General features: G+C 41.6%; 1 protein-coding gene across 1 annotated transcript in view; it reads right to left on the bottom strand.

Annotated features, from left to right (window-relative positions):
• Positions 1–16,390, bottom strand: part of acvr2ba (activin A receptor type 2Ba) — a 43,353-nt gene extending 26,963 nt beyond the window's left edge. The window contains exon 1 of the mRNA XM_063206664.1: positions 15,863–16,390. Within this exon, the coding sequence (XP_063062734.1) occupies positions 15,863–15,914 (52 nt within the window). The 5' untranslated portion in view covers positions 15,915–16,390. The remainder of the gene's footprint in view (positions 1–15,862) is intronic.
• Between the last annotated feature and the right edge of the window lie 8,170 nt (positions 16,391–24,560).

Below are 24,560 nucleotides of genomic sequence, written 5' to 3'. Positions count from 1 at the left end.
GTCTCAAATTTTAAAATCTTTCCGCAACTTGAATCCTGGAATGCAATGTGGAATCATTCCACAACTTCACTTGTCAACATTGCACAACTCACTTTTAAGTCCATGCACTTATTTGAAAAGGAGTAGCCTGCAGTAGCCTGATTATCATGACTTTCAAACCTCTTCAGGACTTGGTCTGACCAAGAGTATAACCGCAGAGATACACCAGCGGCGACGCGATTCAAGCGACAGAGTGCAGCAGCAAGCGATACGAGCGATTGAGGAGACAAGAGTATGTCCGTACAGGCAGAAGGCAAAGCATTCAAGCATTCCCATTGGCTGTGGTCACTGACCTCTATACAGTCATTGGCTGTCGCGGCTTGTCGCCGAACCGCGTCATAGAAAGTTGAAAAGATTTCAACTTCAAATTGTCTCGCTCGTCGCGCAAATCGCTTTTGTCTCTCGACTCAATACAAAGTCAATTACTTCCGTCGCTCGACTCGCTCAGATCGCCGCTGGTGTATTTCTGCGGTAACAACTAACGTTCTCAAACGGCATGGTTGACCCACCTCCCTTGGTTTGCTACTGGTCGAGGGCAGAAAAGGCTGAGCCAAAGTTTAAACCAAACATTTTCTTAGTCCCAAAAGAACATCTCTGCTTAACCACGTCACTGGCTTGAAAGACGCCTCTACCCAGGACCGTTGGAGATGCTCAAAATTATTTGGTTCCCGACAAAGTGGGTGGAGTTCCACAGCTCGGCGTACCTGAACAAGCTTTTTGCCTGAGAAGTAGCAGAGCCGAAGGGGTTGCGTCATTACGAGGGCAGCGCCTGGGTAGGTCTTCAGAGCACTTTTGAAACAGAGTCCTGTGATCCTATTTCATGGCAGGGCATTCCATAATTTAGGAGCAAGATATGAGAAAGACCTGACTCCCATTATGGTCATTAAGCGCTTTGGTTGGACTAATAGCCCTGCATTGCCCTGCATGAGTGTACCATATTGCTGTTCAATTAAAGGTAGATTCTGATCATCCACACCTGCATGTCATGAATACGGGCAGCAACAGCATTTGGTGACACATTGGCATGGTGCCAAAATTGAGAAGACAGATAAGGCCTGAAGAGTAATCTTATCTCAAGAATCTGGCAAATTAGTAATGCAGGTTAAATTAACCGTGAGTTGGTAAATCATCCAATAGAACAGACAGACTGTCCCCATTTTCTTGGCTAAATGCACTTGTGGACTATCTGTTAAGCAGTTTTACCACTTAACCTCATTCCTGGGATAGTACCAAGTTGGAGTCATTTCACAGGCCTATTTTTTTGTATCCTTATAATCTAATCTGCTGCACTTTGTGCCAGTCACACCTCTTCTTTTTGCAGTCATGCCCTGGGGAGCACAAAGTTAGAAACAACATGGGATTTTTTTCATGAGTTGGCACAAAATAGTAAGCCTAATGGCATGCTAACCAGGTGTCAAAACTCTGAAGAGATACAAAGCTGATTGGATCCAATTTGTGGAAGGGTTTTTACTTTTGGAAATCAATGCAGAACACCTCTGCTTGTCCTGAATGCACAGTATGATTCAGTGTGATGGGACCCAAATGTTTGCAAATGAATCTTCAGTTGTGTGCAATGGTTAGTTTTTGACCAAAGTAATACGGACAAAGAAAGCGCTTTGCGAGACATTTCAGAATTTAAATAATTTCAAGGAAATTGAACTGGCTTCACAACACATGATGCTGATGTCTTTGCAAGTAAGGACAATACTATGAATTCACATATCAGAGGGAATGTGATGCATCTTTCTTCCAAATATCCAAAGTTACATGCTACAGTGACACACAAATTAAATAATGATCTTTAGGGTATAATTGCTTGCTAGTAGTAACACGCTTTTATGAAGTGCTTTTGAGAGTGTATTACAATGAAATGTTTTTTTTTTTTTAATGACTAGTTGAACTGAAAGACGTGTCTTTTTTGTTAACCTCAAAAATACTGAATATCTGAAATGCTGAGGGAGAGACTAAAACACATTAACATAGGTGCCACATTCATGTACAATATCAAATAATAAAAAAAACTGTGCAATTCAAAAGGTACACTGNGCAAGATTTTTAGTTGTTTATTTCCAGAATTCATGCTACCCATTGACTAATGTTACCTTTTTCATGAATACTTACCACCACCACCATCACCAAATTCAAAGTAACTTATTCATTATGACTGGGGAAATTGTACTTTTCCTACATTAAAAGGGGGATCTTCTCCATGCTCTGCCATTTTGAATTTCAAGAAATAAGCTTAGACATTTTTAGCTACAGAAATGACTTGGGCCATACTAGAAAATATTAGTTGATTACTTACTAAACTTTCATGAAAATATCAAATTTGGCAATAGGCAACCCAGTTTCAATGAGCAGCATAGTTGCAGTAAGTTACCTTTTTTGACCATTTCCTGGACAGTGTACCTTTAAACATTTTATTTTAATACAAGCAAAATCCAATTTGACTTTGTCCCTGAGGAGTGCATCCCATGAGACTAAAGAAAGAAGTTCCCATGCACCATAGGGTCAGGGCTGATGAGGCCAGACTCTAAGCAGGTGGCCATCTTCATCTCCATGACAAAAGCACTGCCCTCTCTGACACTCCCTCAGCCAATGTCACATGACCAAATACAGGCTCTTTTGGTATCAGAGACTGAAAACATGGACGTTCATTTTATCACTAGGATTACCATAAGCGTATCCACATTTTTTTTTTCAGATTCCAAGAAGTAAATTTCAAACAGTTGATGGGAAGTAGATGTTTGGTCAAGCACACCCCTGTGTGTGTGTGCGTGTGTGTGTGTGTGTGTGTGTGTGTGTTGTGTGTTAGTAGTAGTAACTTAGTTGTAGTAGATAGACCTTAATGCTAAATGTGCAACTTCAAGGGCATCTTGCCAGTAAATCAAACTAACAGAATTGTAATAATTATGTAAAGATAAATGGCATGAAGCATAGGTGGGCCTACAGATTTTTGGCCAAAAAACACCAGCCTGTCAATATGTTCTGGCTTCAAGTACGGCAATGACAGGTCACTACATTGCCCCTTGTGTGATTACGATTAAATCATTTTTTAAATCATTGCTTCGATTAACTGTGCAGCCCTATTACCAACAATGAAATTACAAAATATAAAGTTCCAGTGTCATTTAGGCCATTCCAACTGGAATAGTCCAAGTCTGACAAACCACTTAATCCACTTATATTAAAGACCTGAACAACCAATAACAACACGCTTTTAAATCTGCCTAAAAAGCATGCCAAGGTTTCCAAAGGAATAGCTCACCAACGGATTCACAAACTAACCGAGTTATGGCATTGATTACAGATGATAGCACGGTTGATCATCAGAGCATTGCTGACCATAATCGGAAAGAAGAGCCCGTGATTGAGGGTGACAGCTGGGGATCGAGACAGAGAAAAGAGGGGTCACTGAAGGGGCCTGGGAGTCACGATTAAACACTGCATACCTCCATCTGGAGCCGGGAGAATGAGGAAGCCAGACAGCCATCTGCTTAATCTCCATCTCAAAACCTTCCTGCTCAGAGCAGACCAGAGGGGAAGGGAGAGGAGGATGACTGCATGAATAATATCCCTAATGCTACTGCTACTGCTGCTGCTGCTTCTCCACAGACACCCTGTGCCGTGCCATGAAACCTGCACGGAAGGTTTGTCTCTTTGGTCACCAGGATGACCAGCCATCTGGGGAACCCTATATTCAAGCAGTAATGCTGGACATGCTCTGCTATTTGAGGTTTTGCTGGGGAAGTTGAAAAAAGTGGCTAACATCTACTAGTACCAGTCAACACTGGTTCAATGAGCCATAGCATATGCCAATCACTCCTCCACTCAAAACATACTGTGTACAGGAGACAATTTTGGAGAGCACCCCCACAGACACAAGGAAAAAATGTGAATGTCAACATATGTGAGGTCTTTAAATAACTCCAAATGGTCAAAGGGAGTGGGGTCTTCAGGGAGCCTCCCACCTCTCAGCCCTGCCCCCAACCACAGCAGCAAGTTTCACGGGGCTGCGACTCACTCCACCAAACAGAATGTTGCTGCCTGACGCAGCTCGTCACCCAGACAGGGGGGACTCTAAAGGCAAAAGGGGGCCGCTGCAGGGGCTGGGTCAGCCTCACTAGACAGACAGAGCAGAGGCCCCAGCCTCTTTCAGACAAATGGCCTCCAAAATGGGCCATAGAAGTTCAACACTTGCTACTGCTGCTGCTGCTTCTTAGCCCAACCCCCAATCTCAGGGCAGGGGAGCATTGAGCAGGGTCAGTGGGAAATAATGGGAGCAAATCAAACTCCTTATAGTGTTCCATAACATTTTAGATAAATAACTGACCATGTTGATCTTGCACATCACATTTCTGACTCAAGTTGTTGCATCACGTCACAATGTGTTGAAAATGAAGAGGTAACTATGGCATTGACAGTTCTACACAACTGGAAAATATTTCAAGGAAGTTTAAAAGTGTAGAAACAAGGAGCCTTGTCAAAAGTGCATCAAAGTTATGGATCGAGGATGTAGGCTTAACAGCGTATCCATAGGAACATTTACAGAAGCGCAGGTTTACATTATAATCCAAAGATTCATAACATAAACTTCGTAAACAAATAAAGGGAATAACTTACCACTCAGGGGATTCCCCCTCAGTGACTAAAATGGAGAGGGGTGTTTCACAGCTTGGGGGGATGGCCTATAGTTTGCAGGGATCACTACTTGTGTGGTTTTCGTGTCAAAAAATATAGCATTCTGCAGAAAGTGTACTTTTTGGTAGTAGTAGCAGTAATTTCTTGGTTTAGCTAACCTTTGTAAACATGTCTGTACGGGAATGGCCATGCATGAAAAATAAGTCATTTTGAAAATCAAATTTTGGGGGAAATTTCAAATGCCCCCAAATTCTAATATTTTCCAATTTTTCAACCCAGTGATCTGATGTGCAATTCAACCATTATTTTGACCACTTTCCTTATTTCAAGCCAGGTGGCAATATTTCAGAACGGTACTTAACAGAGAAAATTTTGGAAAAATAGGCCACATTTTTCCTGCAGATGACCCGTCTAACAATGGTGGCAAAGCTTGTCAAAGACGGTCTTTTTGGTTCCCACATAAATGGGTTATGGTCTGAATTATTATTGTACAATGATTTACTATGATACAACTTTGTTGGTTTTTAATCCATTGATCCAAATGCAGTGGAGCTAGAGCTAGCTAGTAGCTACTACAAGTCCCTGGTGATTCTCTGTTGAAGAGAGTTGGTTACTTTACAACTGGCTTGGGCAATGTAAAATCCCACTGATACTGATGCTGGTGAGAAAATAGTCCCTCAACATGCCACAATTAATTCCAAACAAGGTTAGTTTCATTCCACAGGTATTCTGTCAACACAGAAGGGCTGCACTATTAGGGAAAAAATGAAAATCACGATTATTTGGGTCAAAATCACAATTATTACACAACTGAATTTTGCGCAGAGCATTGTTTAAAATCATGCAAAATGAAATATAACCAAGAATGCATTACATAAGGAATGATCAAAATGAACTGTGTATAGCCCAATTCTCTCTCTTTTAGTGTTCCTAAGGACTTTGAGACGAGTGCCAAGTGGCCCGTGATGTACTATAGAGCACCGGCTGGTGATAAGGTCTGCTCAATATCATTGTTTTTGTGCTGCATTCCAGCCATGCATGGCCTGATAAACACTATCAGCTGAGGTAAACAAACACATGCTTGAGAACAGTGTGCCTCCTGAGCAGCACGCGCCCAAGCTGGGGGCATTTGCAATCTTTTCATGCGTTGCAAACACTGTTGTTGCACTCCACTTTCATCTGCTCTACACCCAGAAAGTTAATCAGGTTGATGGCACATGGACAGTACTACGGTAGTTACAAGACCGTGTTTTGGGATCAGACGCTGCCTTTCTTTGTTTGGAAGCTGCTGTCACTCAGAAGGTGCACTCACATGTGATTGCCGCGATTCATTTACAGAGCATATAAAAAACTACTCTGATGCACACAATAACATTTATTCTCCCAAATGGAGACGGTATGGGTACAGAAACCACAGAAACGGCTAGAATATCTAGCCGACTGAAGACCAGGTTCTAACCACACCAACCATTGCACTACACTGCTCCAACTTTCAATTCAATGAGCCTGTGCAAACCCATGAAACCGTTCTCTTCCAGAATTAGCTTGGTACTTGAATAGCCGTCTGTTTACTGCAACTGTAAATTTATGTCTGAGGCAGCGGTAGAGTAAACATCAGCCAGACTGTTCTATGGTTCTAAACGTTAAGTTATCTGATGGCACGAAGCTAAAAAATCATTATATTATTACACGCTGCCCCCATTGGCCATTGGTGCTGAGTACTAACTTTGAAATAACACAAATAACACATCTAGGGCTTTTTAATTAATTATTTTCAGTAATAAGCTTTTTTGGAATAGCCATTGATCAACTTAATATTCAAATTATCAACACACGTCAAGTCATACACTTCAGTAGGGCTGCACAATTAATCGAATTTTAATAAAAATCGCGATTTTGGCCGCCACAATTACAAAACATGAAAATCGTGATTTTATGGGAGGAAATCCAGTGTTCCATCTGAGCTGCGCGCACCTGCAGACTTGTGCACTGCTCGCACGTTCACAGCACAAAGACATTTCAGCCAATAGTAATATTGTTGACAACTGTCTCTGGGTGGAGGATATGTCTGTGAACCAATAAGCAGACAGTGCTGAGAGGGGGCGGACGGGAGCATTTTGGCAAGGAAGACAGAAATCTCTGTGTCAGTGCACTCACTGCTGGGCAGATGAGGGGAGTTGTTTCATCCTAATGGTGGCTATATAATATGAGGAATTCAAACATTAAACCAGCCATTGCATGATGCTGGAGTCTCTGAGGGTGTTTTGACACTATGTGCTTTGACCAGCAACGGTTTGTGATTATGGAAAGCAAGTAGTTATGAAGAGAAATAGCTTTATTTCTGGTCTAAGAAATCGCTAGTTAGCATGCTAACACAAACGAAATAAGCAAAGCAATGTTCTCTACAACAATTAGAGTGTCTGTTACTCACTACTCATTCAAGTTTTGGCAAAGGACGCGCTCAACTTCTTGGAAAAAAATGAAAGTCCTTGGGTGCGCGATAAAATGCATCAACTAAAGGAAGAAAAATACGCAATCACAAACTGCGTCTCATTATTTATTTATATTACCACCATGTCCAAAAACCAAATGCGTTTCGGCTATCAAGCCTTCATCAGTGCGTGGTACTTCATCAAACGCGTTTCGGCTATCAAGCCTTCATCAGTGTGTGGTACTTCATCAAACGCGTTTCGGCTATCAAGCCTTCATCAGTGCGTGGTCTTGATAGCCGAAACGCGTTTGATTTTTGGACATGGTGGTAATATAAATAAATAATGAGATGCAGTTTGTGAGAGTGGATTTTTTTTCCTTAAAGGGACACTGTGCAGGAAATGGTCAAAAAAGGTACTGCAACTATGCTGCTCATTGAAACTGGGCTGCCTATTGCCAAATTTGATCTTTACATGAAAGTTTACTAAGTAATAAACAAATATTTTCTAGTATGGTCCAAGTACAGTAATTTTTGCAGCTAAAAATGGCTATTTTTGGAAATTCAAAATGGCGGACCATGGAGAAGATCCCCCTTTTCATGTATGAAAAGTGCAATTTTTCCAGTCATAATGAATAAGCCTACTTAGAATTTGATGCTGGTGGTAAGTATTCATGAAAAAGGTAACATTAGTTAATGGGCAGCATGAATTCTGGAAATAAACAACTAAAAATCTCACACAGTGTCCCTTTAACTCACTACTCATTAACACCCACCTGCATGTAGATATCATAGCTGCTTTGGTGGACAAGTAATGTAAAGTTACACTGGTGCAGTGAGTAAAATTACAATGAGTGAAATTCAACACAATTTGTAGCTGCCATTTGTAGCTTATGCTTCCTACATACTTAAAGGTGTTAGCTTGCTAGCTTGACAAATGCACTGCAGTCCAAAATGGCAGAACCTATCAGAACCTTAGGCAATCATATACACCATGAAGCTATGTTTTATTTAAAAGGTTAGTATGTTTTCATGCCAAGTCATGAAGTATTGCTTTCCAGACCAGAGCATATGCATATTATTAAATTCAAAAGTGACAGCTCTTCAGCACAGCCCTTTGATTTCTCAACTCACTCTCTCTTTCCCTTCCTAGTTAAAACACATAGATAGCCCCTTTTCGACTAGCCCTGTTAGAACGGGGCTGCGCACTGCTGGGGCGTGGTTTCGTTTTCTTTTTGCATTTACTCCACCCATACACACCCATCATCAGCGCAAACAGGGCTCAAACAGGGGCGATTATAGAATCGCGAAAGACGTGGTTCGAGGCGTGTGGAGCTGAGTTTCCACTAGGCTACATGTTGCCTGTGTTAGGATTTACCGGCATGTGCAAACACCTATCCCCACCCACGCACTTTAAAAATCAACATCGCTTTTCTGTCGGCATTTTTTACAGTAGACAGAGAAAATTTGCTCAAGCAGCTCCAGTCCTTGGCCAAGGAGTTATATTATTAGCCTATTAGGCTATTATTTTAAAATCACGCTATTTCCAAAGCTCCACGCCTCGGTTTTTTTACCACCATGCAAAATAGGGCACACTAAAGTAGCCCTTTTCATTGCACATATCTTCATATACGAACCTGCAGAGGGATGGCGAATTTGTTGTTATCAAATTAAATGTAAAAATGAAAATTTAGAATGAAAAAGACAACTGTGGTTTATTCGAGGGAACAAAGAACACAGCCATGACAAAAAAGATTTCCTCTCTATCCGGCTGGAGAACAACGCCATTGTTTACTAGAAGCAGGGCTGTAGTCAAGTCCACCTTTGTAGAGTCCAAGACAAGTCCAAGACCAGTACTAGTCAAGTCCGAGACAAGTCCGAGTCCAAAGAGGTTCGAGTCCGAGACAAGACCGAGTCCAAAAAGATTCGAGTCCAAGTCAAGTCCGAGTCACATGTCGGTCAGTGTTTGACAATGAAAAGGATGAATGTCAATAGTGTGAACCTTAGAAGATAACCTATATGGCATGGATGTGAAGACAAACTTGTTTGTTATTGGATTTCAAGCTCCACTTTACAATCTATGATGGCCAGTGTTCTAAACAAAACTTAATGACAGACCTGGCGAGTCCAAAAGCTTAATTTGGCAAGACCATTGTCCGAGTCCAAGACAAGTCCGAGTCCAAACAATACCGAGTCCGAGACAAGTCCAAGTCCATAAAAAAACGGACTTGTGTCTGGACTCGGGACAAGTCCGGACTCGAGTACTACAGCCCTGACTTGAAGTGGCTTAAAGTTAAATACCTTTGGATTTAAAGAACATAAACACGTGCCGTAAAAACCTGTAAAAAGCTAAAGCTTTTGAACAAACCCTAACACATGTCTGTAGGTCTAGGTTAAGGTGATCGCTGACTGTTCGGAAAAAATGACGAGATAAAAAAAAAATGGTTGGAAAGCGCTATTTTTTCGCTTGAAACAGCGGCCGCTTAAAGTTATGTAACTTTGGATTGAAAGAACATAAAAACGTTCCGTGAAAACCTGTAAAAAGCTAAGAATCTCAGCTTTCGAACAAGCCCTAACACATGTCTGTAGGTCTAGGTTAAGGAGATCGCTGTCTGTTCGAAAACAAAATGACGAGGTAAAAAAAAAATGGTTGGAAAGCGCTATTTTTTCACTTGAAACAGCGGCCGCTTAAAGTTATATAACTTTGGATTGAAAGAACATAAAAACGTTCCGTAAAAACCTGTGAAAAGCTAAGATTCGCAGCTTTCGAACAAGCCCAAACACATGTCTATGGGTCTAAGAGAAGGAGATCGCTGGTTATATTTAGTCCTATATAGGTCCTATTGTTTAGATTAGGGCTTAGATTCACCATGGCGTGAAAACACGGTGTTGTCGCGGCTAGTTGCAGCAGCTGATCATACGGCCCAGTTCTAGTCCCTGTTGTATGGAAATGCGTGCGAGACAGCACCATCGACCCCCCGTCAAGTTCCATGAATATTTATAAAGCCCGCACCAGAACGCGGAACCCAATGGAAAAGAGACTATAGATAACCTCCTTCTAACTCTCCTACTCACAAATGCACTACTACCTCCAGTCCAGAATTGAAATTAATAATCGTGATTATAATCGAAATCGTGATTTTGATCAAAATAACCGTGATTATGATTTTTTCCATAATCGTGCAGCCCTACACTTCAGCACAAAAAGAGTAGCCCAATTCTAGTAATAGAACAAGCATTTAACCGTTGGGCAACTCAATTACCTAGTACATAATGGAAACTGCATGTCAACCAGTCTAGTGTAAGTCTAAAAACTCATAACACAGTTTCAGTTTTCCATTATACAATTGGTAATTGGTGTAAAGAAATTGGCAAGACAATTGGTGATGAAAAACGTCTTGGAACATAAAAAATACTGAATGCATCCAGCAGACATGCAGTGTGAAAGTTCTGAAATTGCTTTAACATTTGTTCAAATTACCTATAGCGATAGAAACAATGGATGAGAAATGGCATGATGAGATACTTTTCAATCATCCTATCGCCCAGCCTACAAATCAACCAACACACAATTGAAAATCAAAACTCAGAACATATAGCAGCAAACAATATGAAGGGCTATGGTCCTGTGGGCTGCTGTAGACTTTCAACACCACAGACTAGGGCTGCACAATTAATCGAATTTTAAATCAAAATCGCAAATTTGTCCGCAACGATTATAAAAAACAATATCGTGATTTATTTATTTTTCTTTATTATGCAGGGACTGTGGAGTTATTGTCCATCATCCAAGCATTTAACCAGTAGTCCACCAACCACCAGGCGGTGAACGTAGACCTATTCATGCCGGCGCCCACTAAGTAATCCACAAGAAAGCTAAGCGCAGCTCCTCACTAGTGCAGCCAGCAGTGGTGTCAAGTTCAAGTGGTGAGAGCGAGAAGGATATGGTCTGTGGAAATAGTAGTGCTAAAGGAAGATATAACTGGTGGTGAGGATGGCTGAACAGGCCGAGAGCCAAGCTGAAGCTGCGGTAGAAGGGAGGACAGATGAGCTCGTCCCTCGAAAGGGATGTATTTTGATTATATGGAGCCACTTCGGATTCAGGACAAGCGATGTCCAACAAAATGTTATGCTACTGTGGACTAGGGATGGCGAAAATGTAAAAATATCTTAACCGGTTACTGAGACTCATTAACCGGTGGTTAACCGGTTAACCGGCAATCTTAAATGATATAACGTTTGCGTGCCTGATGGGCACAGCACTGAATTTTTTCTATTTTATTTTTCACATAAGCCTTTCTTCTTGCTGCTCAGACAGGGTCTGTCATGTCCAGCCAGTGTCGCCAGATGGAAAATGCTGAATTATCGTACCAAAACTTCAAAATTATAGTTTTTTGTGGCTTTTTGGGAGGAAATTATTATTATAATTATTATTACCGGTTAACCGGTGGCAGAAAATTTAACCGGTTATCGTTGATCCGGTCGACTATCGGTTAACCGGTTACCGGTAAACATCCCTACTGTGGACAGAGTTATGTCAGCACCACAAGGCAACACAACAAATCTGTATAACTACTTAAAGAACTATGTTGAAATACAACGAACGCATGGAAAGCAAAGTTCCAGAAATATCCTGTCCCTGTGCCACCGTCTTGATTCAGACTACGACAAATGCCAACCTGCACCGTGCAACACCATACACACAAACATCCCAAAGGCATGCAGAAATTACAAACGAAATCACAAATTTTCTTAGCCAAAGCCATGGCTCCAATAAGCACCAAAGTCGAGAACAACTACAGAAAGAAATATCAGCTCTCCCATTCTATGCTACCACCACTGACCTATGGTCGAGCAGAACCATGGAGTCATATGTCCCAGACAATTCACTAAATTAATGAGGATTTTGAAATTAAAAATTGCTGCTTTCAGACGTCCTTACAGAGGCCTAACAGAGGCACTGGCTTCTTGGGACTTGCAATAAGACAGGCTAGTCTGCATCACAACAGACAGCAGGGCATATTTCGTCAAGGCAGCAGCTCTCAATCAATGGGCGAGACCTCTGGCCAAAGGCTTTGTGCAGGATAATGGTTTGGATTGAAGGTGGAAAAAGCTGTGAATTTATTTGTCTGTCATTTTTTTTTACATCACAAAACCCTGAAATTTGAAGAGGGGTGTGTTGACTTTTGAGAGCCACTGCATACATGTTGCATATTACTGAATTACTCTTTTTCTTATCTTAAACATTTACTCTTGAAGGTGATGGGACCAAATGATCCATGTGGAGGTACCACAGACGATGCAGAGCAAGGACCAAGTGCACCTAAGAGACGGAAGACTTTGGGGAGCTTCTTCTGGGGCACTGGGGCAACACATCATCCTCCACATCACCAGGAGCAGCAGAGAGTGGCCTCTGAGCTTTAAGCTTAGGCGTACCTTCAGTGTGCCAGTCTTGACAGTGAACATGACCCATTGGACTGGTGGAAAGACCACCAGATATTGTGTCCAAGAGAGTTAATTAAAGCTGACAAAAAAAATACCTCTGCATACCAGCAACAAGTTTCTCATCTGAACAAGTGGTCAGCACAGGGGGGGAATATAGTGACCTGCCTTCAGGAATCCTTGAAACCAGAACATGTGTACAGGCTGGTGCTTCATTTCGTGATTTGAAATAAAATTCTGCACTGAAAATGGTTTGTTTTTTTTGAAAGAAGTGCAATCAAATTCAGTTGTTTATCATTGTTCAATAATCATGATTAATAATCGTGATTTCCATTTCGAGCCAAATAATCGTGATGAATATGATTTTTTCCATAGTAGTGCAGCCCCAGCACAGACAGCAGATGAGAAATCATCAAATTATTGCAGTCATGAAAGGAGCTGGGTTTTTTTTTAAATCAGAATACACCGGTTGAAACCCACATGGGCCATTCCATGTGAAATCAGACAATTTGGTGCCACACTGGCACAAACTTGGCATGCTGAATGGTCATGAAAGAAAGATGGTTTGATTTGTTGACATTTGTTGGACCTCACATATGGCCCTACCTAGGTGGCAGCACAATAATATGGGAACAGCAGTAATCAAAGTCACAATCGAGAAAAGTCACATTCAGCAGTGACTTCAATTGAAAAACCCAAGCCAGTGCAACGCTAAACAATAACAGTCCAGAACAATAAAACCGTGCAAAGACAATAAGCAGGGTTTGTTAGCTAGGCTTGCTTTTTTTCCAAACAGAGAAGCATACAAAACGTTAAACTCTGAAGCACGACCCCCCATCTCTGATCAGTGGCAGGGGAAAATGTACACTGTCTCTTTAAATTCCTCATCTTGCAAGAGTCAACCCATCCCCCATCTCCCAGTGTACCACCCCTCTCCCTTGCTTCCACACATCCTTACCCATCTCAGCCCATGCTCCATAGTCGTACGCTGAAACAAAACACAACAACACAGACAGCCTATATGTTTTATCAGGCTATGTCATGAAATCGAGAGGCACAGCTAAGGGACTCTTATTCCGCTTTGGATACGATCATCCTCAACACTTGTCCCCTCCCCCACTACCACTACAGCTACGCCATGTGGCTAAAGGTTGAACATCCAGCCCTGTGCATGCAAACACACAAGCTTCATACAATGAAAAATGCTCTTTGTTAAATGACACCAGTGCAACAACATTCCCAACCACTGATCAAATAACACACACACACACACACACACACACACACACACACACACACACACACACACACACACACACACACACACACACACACACGGGGAGGGGGGGGAGACACACATTCGTGGATTTGCTGGCACAGTTCACACAAATACACAAACAAACACACACACAAACACAGTGGGTGAACAGGAGAAGCAGCACATGTATTGCCTCATGCCATGCAGTCAAAAGGAATCTGGGGACAAACCCAGCTCCCCCTGCCCCCTACTAAAGCCTAGAAGAAAACAAACAGGCAAAGTGATACTTCCACAATTAGAATACCACAACAACTTAAAGGGCACAGCATTCTTTTGTTTCACAGTGTGTTACTTTTTATTCATTCTTGAAAAGGTAAAAAATATAATTGTTGGCCTTTTTTATGAGCGTGGCTGTTGGTGAATGGAATGCATTCACTGACCACCATTACACAACACAACTAGCAGTCAGAACATCAACATTTACATCATCATAATATATTGTAGGCTAGGTTACATACATGTAGGCTACACTTCTGCATTAAACTCTAGGTGCTACGACCCAAACAACACGCATTTTGGTCAACGTATGGGGGGGTGGGGCTGGGGTCAGAGATATAGGCCTAAAGATGAGTCGCATTCTCGTGCATTATCTTGACAACTACACAAAGACTGTTGAATAAACTTAGAGACCATTAAACTATAGTTGAAGCAATCTACATTAAATGGATACTTCATCATCAAGTAGGCCTACACTACACAAATGTACACAAGGCTCACTATGGATGTTCATCAAGCACAAATAAGCCAACAATTTTGTACGAATCCATAGAGGACCATAAGAAGTTTTCCTCGTTTTCCCTTTGCTGGCAATGGTGCAAATCTGGTGATGGCTCTTACAGAAACCACGACTGTCTCGAGACTTGAGAGAATAACAAACATTCTAAGCGGTCTGCCTCTTAACCCAGACTTGCTGCGTTAGCACCAATTTGTTCAGAAAACCTGTTTAAATGGCTTAAGTGACCACATTCACAAAGAACCCGTTCGACACCCCCTCCAAATCCTCCCCTCCCCCAAATCGTCAAAACAGCCAGGGAATAGAACTAGTGCAACAAAAGGGCCTGGGTCGACAAATTAACTAGATACGTCTTCATGTTGCATACAATGTCATTAAATATGGCTACTACAGTTATTATTAGGCTACTACGAAAATAAAACACCACGTCCCGTAAGGCCTGATATCCAATTAACTTGAGGTTCAGTTGCAGGGGAGTGACATGTCAAGTCATTAACCCAACAACGACAAAAAATAAAATGCAACTGCCTGCCACAATTTATTCGTGCTATGTCGGGTCGGACGACGAACAGAACTCTATCCTCCACCTCTCCACAGCATATGCTAACCCGAACACGGGAACCCCTGACCGTACTAAGCAGCTGCAGGCTGCCTTCGGGCCAACACTTCCACTATAAGAACCTGGATTTGTAGCACAATACATTTTTACAATGAGCCACATGACGAGCACCGCAAAGGCAGCCCAAGGCTCGGTTTCATTCATAGTTCAGACACTGTGCTACTAGGGAAGCATTGTGTCCCAAGATAAAATGGCCAAATCAGCTAGATCACGCAGCTCCACATGTAGCCTACCCATTAACCACGAAAGTGATCTGCACGGTCCATTTTGAGTGACATAAATAATTGCAATTTCACCATACAAGATAGCAGAACACCAATCAGACTTTCTACGGCGTTTTGGATCATCATGCAATACAATAAAATCGTGTAATTCATATGCTACTCAAATAGGCTAGTGTTGCTATCTCTGTATATAACCAGCGGTTCATGAAGTGCTGTACAGAAGCATTTGGATCGGTAAGCTAAAGGCTGGTCTTACGGACATGCTTATACTTGAATGGAAATCGGTTGTGATTCAAGTGTAGCTTGATACTCATAGAATGTTATACTGTGGCGGAACTAAACGTAGCTAATCGTTTTAGGACATGGGAATGGGAATTGTGTTCCGCAAGTAGCCTAACGCAAACAGCTGAGAACTTACCTGCTAACAAAGTCCCCAGAAGAAGTGTAAAAGTCACCCACGATGCAAACATATTCCTTTATTGAAAGAGACTCGCTCCCGAATTTCCACGTAATCTCTTTTCCGTCGCAAACATTAAGATTGGTCCACACGAGCCAGTGACCCACTGCCTTAGTTGTCCACCATAGCGAGTTTCCTCGCTTTTGTGTGCACAGCCCCCCAATGCAACAAAATTGCATCGGTCACAATAACTTTAGAATACATACAAATCCATTGCTGAAAAGATGGGGTTAATCCAGAGCGACGAACAAATAATAAAAAATAAACTATTTAACAACGGTAACTGCTCAACAACACTACTATTCGTTCGGTAGCGCTTTGCCGCTAGAAACCAAGAATGGCCAGGGACAGGGTCCGATTTGGCATACGTGAAACTGAACTGAGTCCAAAATGGCTTCTGAGAGGAGTAAGCACAGCCAGCTAGCAGGAAAACCCGGATGTTCAAATACAAAGGGAGGAATGCAATCAAATAGCAAAAGGTTGGAGGCACGGCCGAGTGGTGGATGAGGCCACGATGGCTATTACAATTTACAGAATTGTAGCCTACCGGTATGCTAGAGACGTCAGAATTGCGTAAGCGTCTCATAGGATATCTCAGAAATCACTCTTATAGTTAATCTTAATGAAATGATTGAGTAGGCTAAGGTAGGCCTAGTCAGCTGGGCACAACAGTAGGCCTATTTTGTTACAAACTGCAAATAACATTTAGTCATGATATGCAACAAATAAAATCCGGAAGAATTATTGTCATTACCAGTAGGCCTAATTTGTGATTTAAAAATACAAAAATACACACAACATGAAATGTTTTGGTATTACTTATCTTTGCAAACCTCAACATGCAAACCTCTCACAATGGAGACACTCCCTTTGTCCATCCGCTACAATGCTGCGAAACTCAAAACACAAAGTCCTGATGTTGTGACCATCGCAAGGGTTGTGTGAGTGCTGTCACACCAACATGCATGGCTCTTTGGTCTCAGTTTAGTTCTCTGGAAGTGAGGGTTCCTTCCATTTGGCAAATTGTGTCGGAGGTGTAATGGCCAAGGTGCACCTGTTTGGAACTACACTGCCATCCCATTCCAAACCCATAGATATAAGTCCACCTTTGGAGCCTTTACAACTTCAACTTATCGGGGAAGGCTATCCAAAAGGTTGCTGTGTGTGTTTGTAGGAATTTTTGACCAGTCTTCCAAAAGTGCATTCGTGAGGTTGGTCGAGAAGGCCTGGCTCTCAGTCTCCGCTCTAATTCATTCCAAAGGTGTTCTATCGGGTTCAGGTCAGGACTCTTCATAGGCCTGGACAGGGCTGTCTTTGTGGACCTTGTTTTGTGCACTGGTGCACAGTCATGTTGGAAGAGGAAGGGGCCCGTTCCAAATCAGTTCCACACAAGGTTGGGAGCATAGAAGTGTCCAAAATGTGCTGGTATCCTGAAGCATTCAAAGTTCCTTTCACTGGATACTAAGGGGCCAAGACCAACTCCAGAAAAACAACCCTACACCATAATCCCTCATCCACCAAATTTCTCACTCAGCACAATGCAGTGTGTATGCAGGATGTACCATTCTCCTGGCAACCTCCACAGCCAGACTCGTCCATACATTTCCAGATGGAAAGCAAAGGTGTGATTCATCACTCCAGAGAACATGTCTCCATTGCTCTAGAGTAGTGTTCCTGAACGGGGGCGGTACAGCCCCCGTGGGGCGTTGGTGAACCCTAGGAGGGATGTTAAGAAGCATACAGTTGCGAGGGGGCGGTGCTTAGTTTTAATTTGGGGGCATTCTATTTAATTTTTTAATACTAAGGGGGCATTGCCCGGCTCATAATGAGGTCAAGGGGGCATTGGGAGGATTATAATGAGCTCAAGGTGGTGTTTGTTCAAAAAAGATTGAGAACCACTGCTTTAGAGTCTAGTGTTGGCATGCCTTACATCACTGCATCCGACGCTTTGCATTGCACTTAGTGATATATGGCTTGGATGCAGCTGCTCGGCCATGGAAACCCATTCCATGAAGTTCTTTGAGCACTGTACTTGAAGGTCACATGAAGTTTAGAGCTCTGTGGCAAATGATTACAGAAAGTCAACCACCTCTTTGCACTAGTATGCACCTTAGCACCCGCTGACCCTCCTCTTCATTAGCAGACCTGCAAACTCGTCAGAGAAAAAAAGGTAACAGTCTCCAGATGACCCCCCCCCCCCAACAGGGCTGCCAGCGGGCCCATCTGAGAGGCAAATAGCTTACATCGCCTACACCACACCAGTAAAAGATATGAGGCAAATAGTTAATTTCACCAGATTCTCTTGCTCTTCAAAACACTTTGAACTACCATAATCTATTAACTACACTCACCTTGCCTGGCTCTTGCCCGACCTGTAGTTCCGCACAGCTTTGTGAGCTCCACTACTAGGTCTGGGAGCATGTAGCAGGATTCCATTTCTACAGTCAAAAAAATAATCGCAGCATTTATTGCTTCAATATCAACAAATTCTTTCAAAACCATTTTCTGTTGATCTCTAAAGCGTCAATATGGTCTATAATATGACCTGTGACTCCTCAATGTGAGCTGCCAGTGATATTGAAGTGATAAATGCTCGGCATTATTTTTTGAGTCCAGAAATTGAATCCTGCCACATGCTCCCAGACCGATGTGTGTGTTTGGAGTGCCACCAGGGGGCTCCAGAGCACACACACAGAGGTCTGGTAGGAACCAGGCTAACACTCACCAGCCACTCCATTAGGAACATCTCTCTAATGCTGGGTTGGACTCCCCTTTGCCTTCAGAACAGCCAGCACCGCCTACTTGGGTAGGCTGTGGCATTCCAACAAAGATAAATGGGTACTTATTGGCCCAAATAGTGCCAAGAAAATATCCTTATCCCATCCCACTCCAGTCTGAAACGTTGATGTTAGGCAGGGTTTAGGCTACCTGTTTTCATGTTGCTGATGGCAAATTCTGACCATTCCACCTGAGTGTTGCAGTAGATATCAAGACTCATCAGACCAGGAAACATTTTTCCAATCTACTAGTGTTCTTTATGGTGACCCCCCCCCAAAGAAAAAACTTCTCCAGTTCTACATGATTCACGTGAATGACCTAATTGGCCGGGAAAAAGGTGACTGTCACCAAAAGGTGACGAGTTTGCAGGTATGATCAGTTTACATGGTCTACCACTTCATGGCTGTGTTGCTGTTAGATGCTAGATGCTTCATTTCATACATGTTCAAGTGATGAGAACACCTGATTTTGACCGTTTGGATGGGTGAGCGAATACCTTTGGTAATATAGCGCTTGTTTCTTTGTTCTTTAAAACAAACAAAAAGATTGCTGTAATGAATGACAGAAATTTTCATATGGTGCGACAGGAGAGTTATTGTGTGATAAAGTAAAAAGAGCTTAACTCATCTGCTGGGCAAAAAAAAAATTCTGCCGCTAAGATGCATCTGGATTTCTAAGCTATGCTATGACTGCACACACAAATATCATAAGCCTTTATCGCTATGAATAGCTTGTTCGTACTTACTTTGCTTTTCTTTTCTTCTGAGCATTCAGTCTCTTTACAGGATGTACAGTAGATCTACTCTTTCTTTCTGCACTTGCCATCTTCTAAAATCTGCCTCATCCTCTAAAATCCAATACATAAAAAGGAGAAATGTTTGAATGCAAAAATTGTGTAATTTATCATGGCTTAAAATGTTAATCTTAAATTGGGAAATAATAGATGGTGGAATTCATCAATTATATAGTAGTAAAGAATGGTAAAGTTGTTTTTAGTGTGAATAGTATTAAATAAAAATGTGTTAAATTGCTTGTCTTAGTCTCGGGCATATATACCTGTAGGTCTTAGAAGGGAATTGTGCATATACCAAACCACTCATGCTCACCACGAGACCTTAACTCAACGCAACGAATAATGTACCGTGGTGTATTGTGTCTAGTTTTAATTAACTACTTAGTGCTCAGTAGAATTCCATACCATTTTGCATTTTGACTCAACTGACCAGAGCACCTTCATGTCTGCCGTGTCTGGCAAACTGATGGAAATCTGAGATACTTGTTAGGAATATTAAATTCCACTGTATGCCAAATAACTCACCTCTTGGCCATGGCCTCAGACAAGACAACATTTTTTTCAAAATTCTATTCTCCGGTTTTGATGAGCCCACACAAACTGTAGCCTCAGTATTCTGCTCTTAGCTGACAGAAGTGGCACCCAATGTGATCTGCTGCTGTTGCATCCCATTTGCCTCAAGGTTAGACATGTTGTGCGTTCAGAAATACTAATTTGTATACCTTGGCCATAGCAAATGATTATTTGAGCTCAAAGGAATCTGGCTTCAACACGGCATTTGCGGCCACTGAACTTGTGCCCTCTGGGCACTTCTTCTTTTTCGGGCTATTCTTTGTAAACCCTGGAAATGGTTGTGTGAATATCCCAGTAGATCAACAGTTTCTGAATTAGCAACAACCATGCTTCGGTTTGAAAGGCAGCAGATCAGTTGAGTTGCCTCCATGTAATTTGTTGATTAGAAATTTGCATCAATCAGCACTTGGACCAGTGTGTATTAAAGTGGTCTGTGAGTGTACATTAATATTATTTGTTATGGGAGTATGGGCTTAATTTATCTAGCCAATTGAAGATTTGGCAGTTATGAAATGTGCTAAAGAAGTGTGTTTCAGTGAATGTCTTTCTTCAGCTCCAGGCCACTTTATTAGAATAGCATGAAAAAGTTGATTTATTTCCATAATTCCATCAATAATGTTAAACTGTCATGGATTATAGATTCATGGCCCAGTTTTTTTTTAACTATTCCAATCATTAAATTGTTTGTTTTTACACATTTTGGTCTTCCAGCTAAAAAAAAACATGAATTGGGGAATTCGCATCATTAGAATATTGTAATAAAATCACAAATTTTCTTCATCAAAATTTGTTTCACATCAGTGCACATCAAATCAGTTGAACTTTGGTACTTTCTACACAACATGCAATGTTCAATACTTGGTTAGGACTCTCTCCGTCTTAATATTATTAATAATAACGGCCATGATGCGTTTAACATTGAAGTCAATGGCAGAAACAGTGCATGGGAGTAATGGAAGGCCAGATATCCTTGATGCTTTGCCGTCAGCTGTTTTTGTAAAGCTGACCTGGTGTCCCACACTTCACTCTTCAATATACCCTGTAGATTTCCATGCCACGTTTTGTCGCTAACTCACCGGTTTAATTCTAAATCACCAGAAATGAAACCCCATTGAAAATGAATGGGGTTTTATTTCTGGTGAGTTAGAATTAAACTGGCGAGTTAACACCAAAACGTAGCATGGGTATCTACGGGTATATTGAAGAGTGAAGTGTGGGACACCAGGTCAACAAACAAGAATAGCTGACGGCAAAGCATCAAGGATATCTGGCCTTCCATTACTCCCATGCACTGTTTTTGCCATTGACTTCAATGTTAAACGCATCATGGCCGTTATTAAGACAGAGAGAGTCCTAACCAAGTATTGAACATTGCATGTTATGTAGAAAGTACCAAATTTCAACTGATTTGATGTGCACTGATGTGAAACGAATTTTGATGAAGAAAATTGTGATTTTATTACAATATTCTAATAATGCGAATTGCCCAATTCATGTTTTTTTTTTGAGCTGGAAGGCCAAATTATGTAAAAAGAAAAACTTGAATGATTGGAATAGTTAAACAACTGGGCCATGCATCTACAATCCATGACAGTTTAACATTATTGATGGAATTATGGAAATAAATCAACTTTTTCATGCTATTCTAATAAAGTGGCCTGGAGCTGTATGTTCAGACGATGAGACCTTGCATCAACATGAAACAAACAAACTGCACATTGTGTGTGTATGTGCGCGTGTATGTGTACATGTGTGTGCATGTGTATGTGTGTGTGTGTGTGTGTGTGTGGTTACTGTCAATGTCTTACCTCTATGTTTAGTTTACCTGCACATTGGATACTGGTCAAACACAAATTCAAACCTCTGTGCTAACCCTCTTACATAGATTTTTGTACACTTGATTTGACTTGTAAACAGTGACGTCACACAAGGATTCTCTTATAGGTTAGGCGTTAGGGTGACCAAATCCATTTTTACGACCCGTTTTACCACGTCTGTGTGTCCCAATTTTTGTGTTTCCTCCTGTCCTCGCCTTGTGCTTATGGCCTCCGGATGCGAAGCAACGTCAATGACACAAACTAGACTGACAGTCGGTCGTGTTTCCGATATCTGCGGCCGCCATGTTACTCCAGATTTTACACCAGACATCGCACAGCAAATTAACTGTATTGCTGTAGCCTAATGTCTGGGAAATTAGCGTGAAATTCGTGTTATTTGTAGTTGATATCCCAGTCTACGTGAAGCACATTAACAGACTGTATGAAAGTTATAGTCAAGTCGCCTAATTTCACCCGCCAGCCTATTTATAAGTGATGATAGTTAATTATTTATCCAAGAAGCTCAATTGTAAAGTCAATTTCTCATTTGCGAACTGGATGGAATAGTCCCCCAAAAATTCTTGTGGCTAGGCTGACAGCGGAGAAATTTAATTGTTTTCTCCACGGAGGCGGGGCATCAGCAAAACGTGAGGCCAAAAGCACAAGTGGAGGACGCAAGGTTGCATATTGGAATGCACCCTTGGTGTGTCAGCAAAAATGGTTCGTGGGGAAAATCTGAGCCCTTTTGGACCCTCTGCTGGACTGAAGCAGTGGTTGGAACTTTGCACGTGTGCACTTATTTGTGTATGTGATATATTATTTCTGATGTGCATTTTTTATTATGGTTGTATTTTGTAAGCCAATTTAGATGTTACCGTCAGAGAACGTCTAAGAGAATGGCCACTGGCTGGTGGCCAGGAGTGGCACTGCAGCTAATGTTCTCGCAGCCAAGTAAATAATGAATGGGTGCCAATGGGACTGTACGCTTCTCATAGTTGTATCTGCTCATGTCATTTTTTTCCTGGAAATAATGAAGTCGAGTTCGATAGATAGGAGTAAGTGAAAGCATTTGCCGACACGTTTGCATCTTGTCAAGTGTTAGATTCGTGAAAATGACCGTTATTTCAACTATAGCAATGACATAACACGTGACAATCGAATTTACGGCACTACGCCATTTGTTTTGTAGTTTTAAGTCTGACTTCAGATGTCGATGTGTTTAAAGTTATGTTAGGATTGTTGCGGACACCTGTTATTTATTGCATTTAAGGTGGTGGAAAAGAGGTACGTGTAAATGGGGTAAAGGAAATGACTGCGCTCATCCTTAAGAATTTGGGCACCTTCAATTAACATGTTGGACGGTGGTGGGGGGTTTTGAAGTGTGTGACCGTAGATGTCTCTGCAAGGATCAGTCAGAGTACGTCTCTCGTCAGCTCTGGTCGTGAATAGTCGCAGAGATTCCTCAGCCAGCAGGTATTAGCCGAAAGCTAGAGTGTTGCAGGACAAAACTACGTCTTTGGGAGAACAAAGCCATGTCAGGAACCTTTAACTTCACTTCTAAAACAACGTCCATGATAAGGTAGGCTACAGAATGTGCACACATCTTTACAAACCAGGGAACAGAACCGTCACAAATCCCTGCTGAGCCATTTAGCCCAATAGGCTCCCATTCATATTTTACTTGGCTGCGTTCGCCAACGGGGCTATAATGGGAGCCAATGAGAGATACCGTTCTCATAGGTTAGACTTTCTCCGTTACCGTTGATGTGGTGGTTTCGCATTGGTTGATTACCTATCCAATTACAATCCAGCTGCTGATCATTAGCCCTTAATAGGGGAGAGTCTTTCATTTACCTTGTTTACATGAGACATTTCATTCACAATTAACTCAATTTAATTCTGAATAAAGCTTCATCCCACTTTGAAAACGTCATGTAAACACTTTACAATTCAGAATTAAATGAAATTTCAATGTATAATCGACTGCACTATTTAATTCTGAATTACTAATTCAGAATTAAAGACGTCATGTAAATGTGGCCATTGTTAAGAGATAGTGCTTGGCTTGCCAGCTTGCTGTGAGGATGGATATTTATGCAAGTGCAAAAAAGTGGATTGAATTGAAAAGTATTTTGTTGCATTTTGTAATTTCAGCTGCCTGAGGTCAGGTTTGTTTTGCGTTCTTTCCCTCTGTTTTTGTTTCATTATTTTTATATTCACTTCGGGCACGATAAGTAAACATGGATCTGTCTTCAATGTAGTTTTGAGCTAGTTCCTTTCTCCCTTTGGTGGCCAGTCCTGGCATGAGAAGGGGTGGAGAAACCCCTTTCTCACAACAAGCAAGAAGGAGTTTGAGGTAAAAATGAGGAAATAAAAGCTTACAATGCTGTTGAGTAGCTGTATTAATTAATGAAAAATACCAAATGGAATATAAGAAAAAGTATACATATGAATACAATTACTGTGTTGTACTGTGAATGTAAGTAAGTGCAATCATTTTTCAATTAAGAAACTATTATGACATTTACTGTAGTTGCTTTCATATAGCCTAGCTCTCGCCAGATCTGTGTACTTCCTAATGCCACGTTCAGACCAAGAGCGAACTACACTGCCTGGTAGCGGAGATAGCAGAAGAAGTTTCACCTTGAATTCTCTTCATTCGCTCTGGACGCAACATTGACATGTTTGATTTAGCTCA

This window comes from Engraulis encrasicolus, chromosome 9 (assembly GCF_034702125.1).
Source record: "Engraulis encrasicolus isolate BLACKSEA-1 chromosome 9, IST_EnEncr_1.0, whole genome shotgun sequence".
Classification (NCBI taxonomy): Eukaryota; Metazoa; Chordata; class Actinopteri; order Clupeiformes; family Engraulidae; genus Engraulis; species Engraulis encrasicolus.
This window is presented reverse-complemented; position numbering and strand designations above follow the sequence as displayed.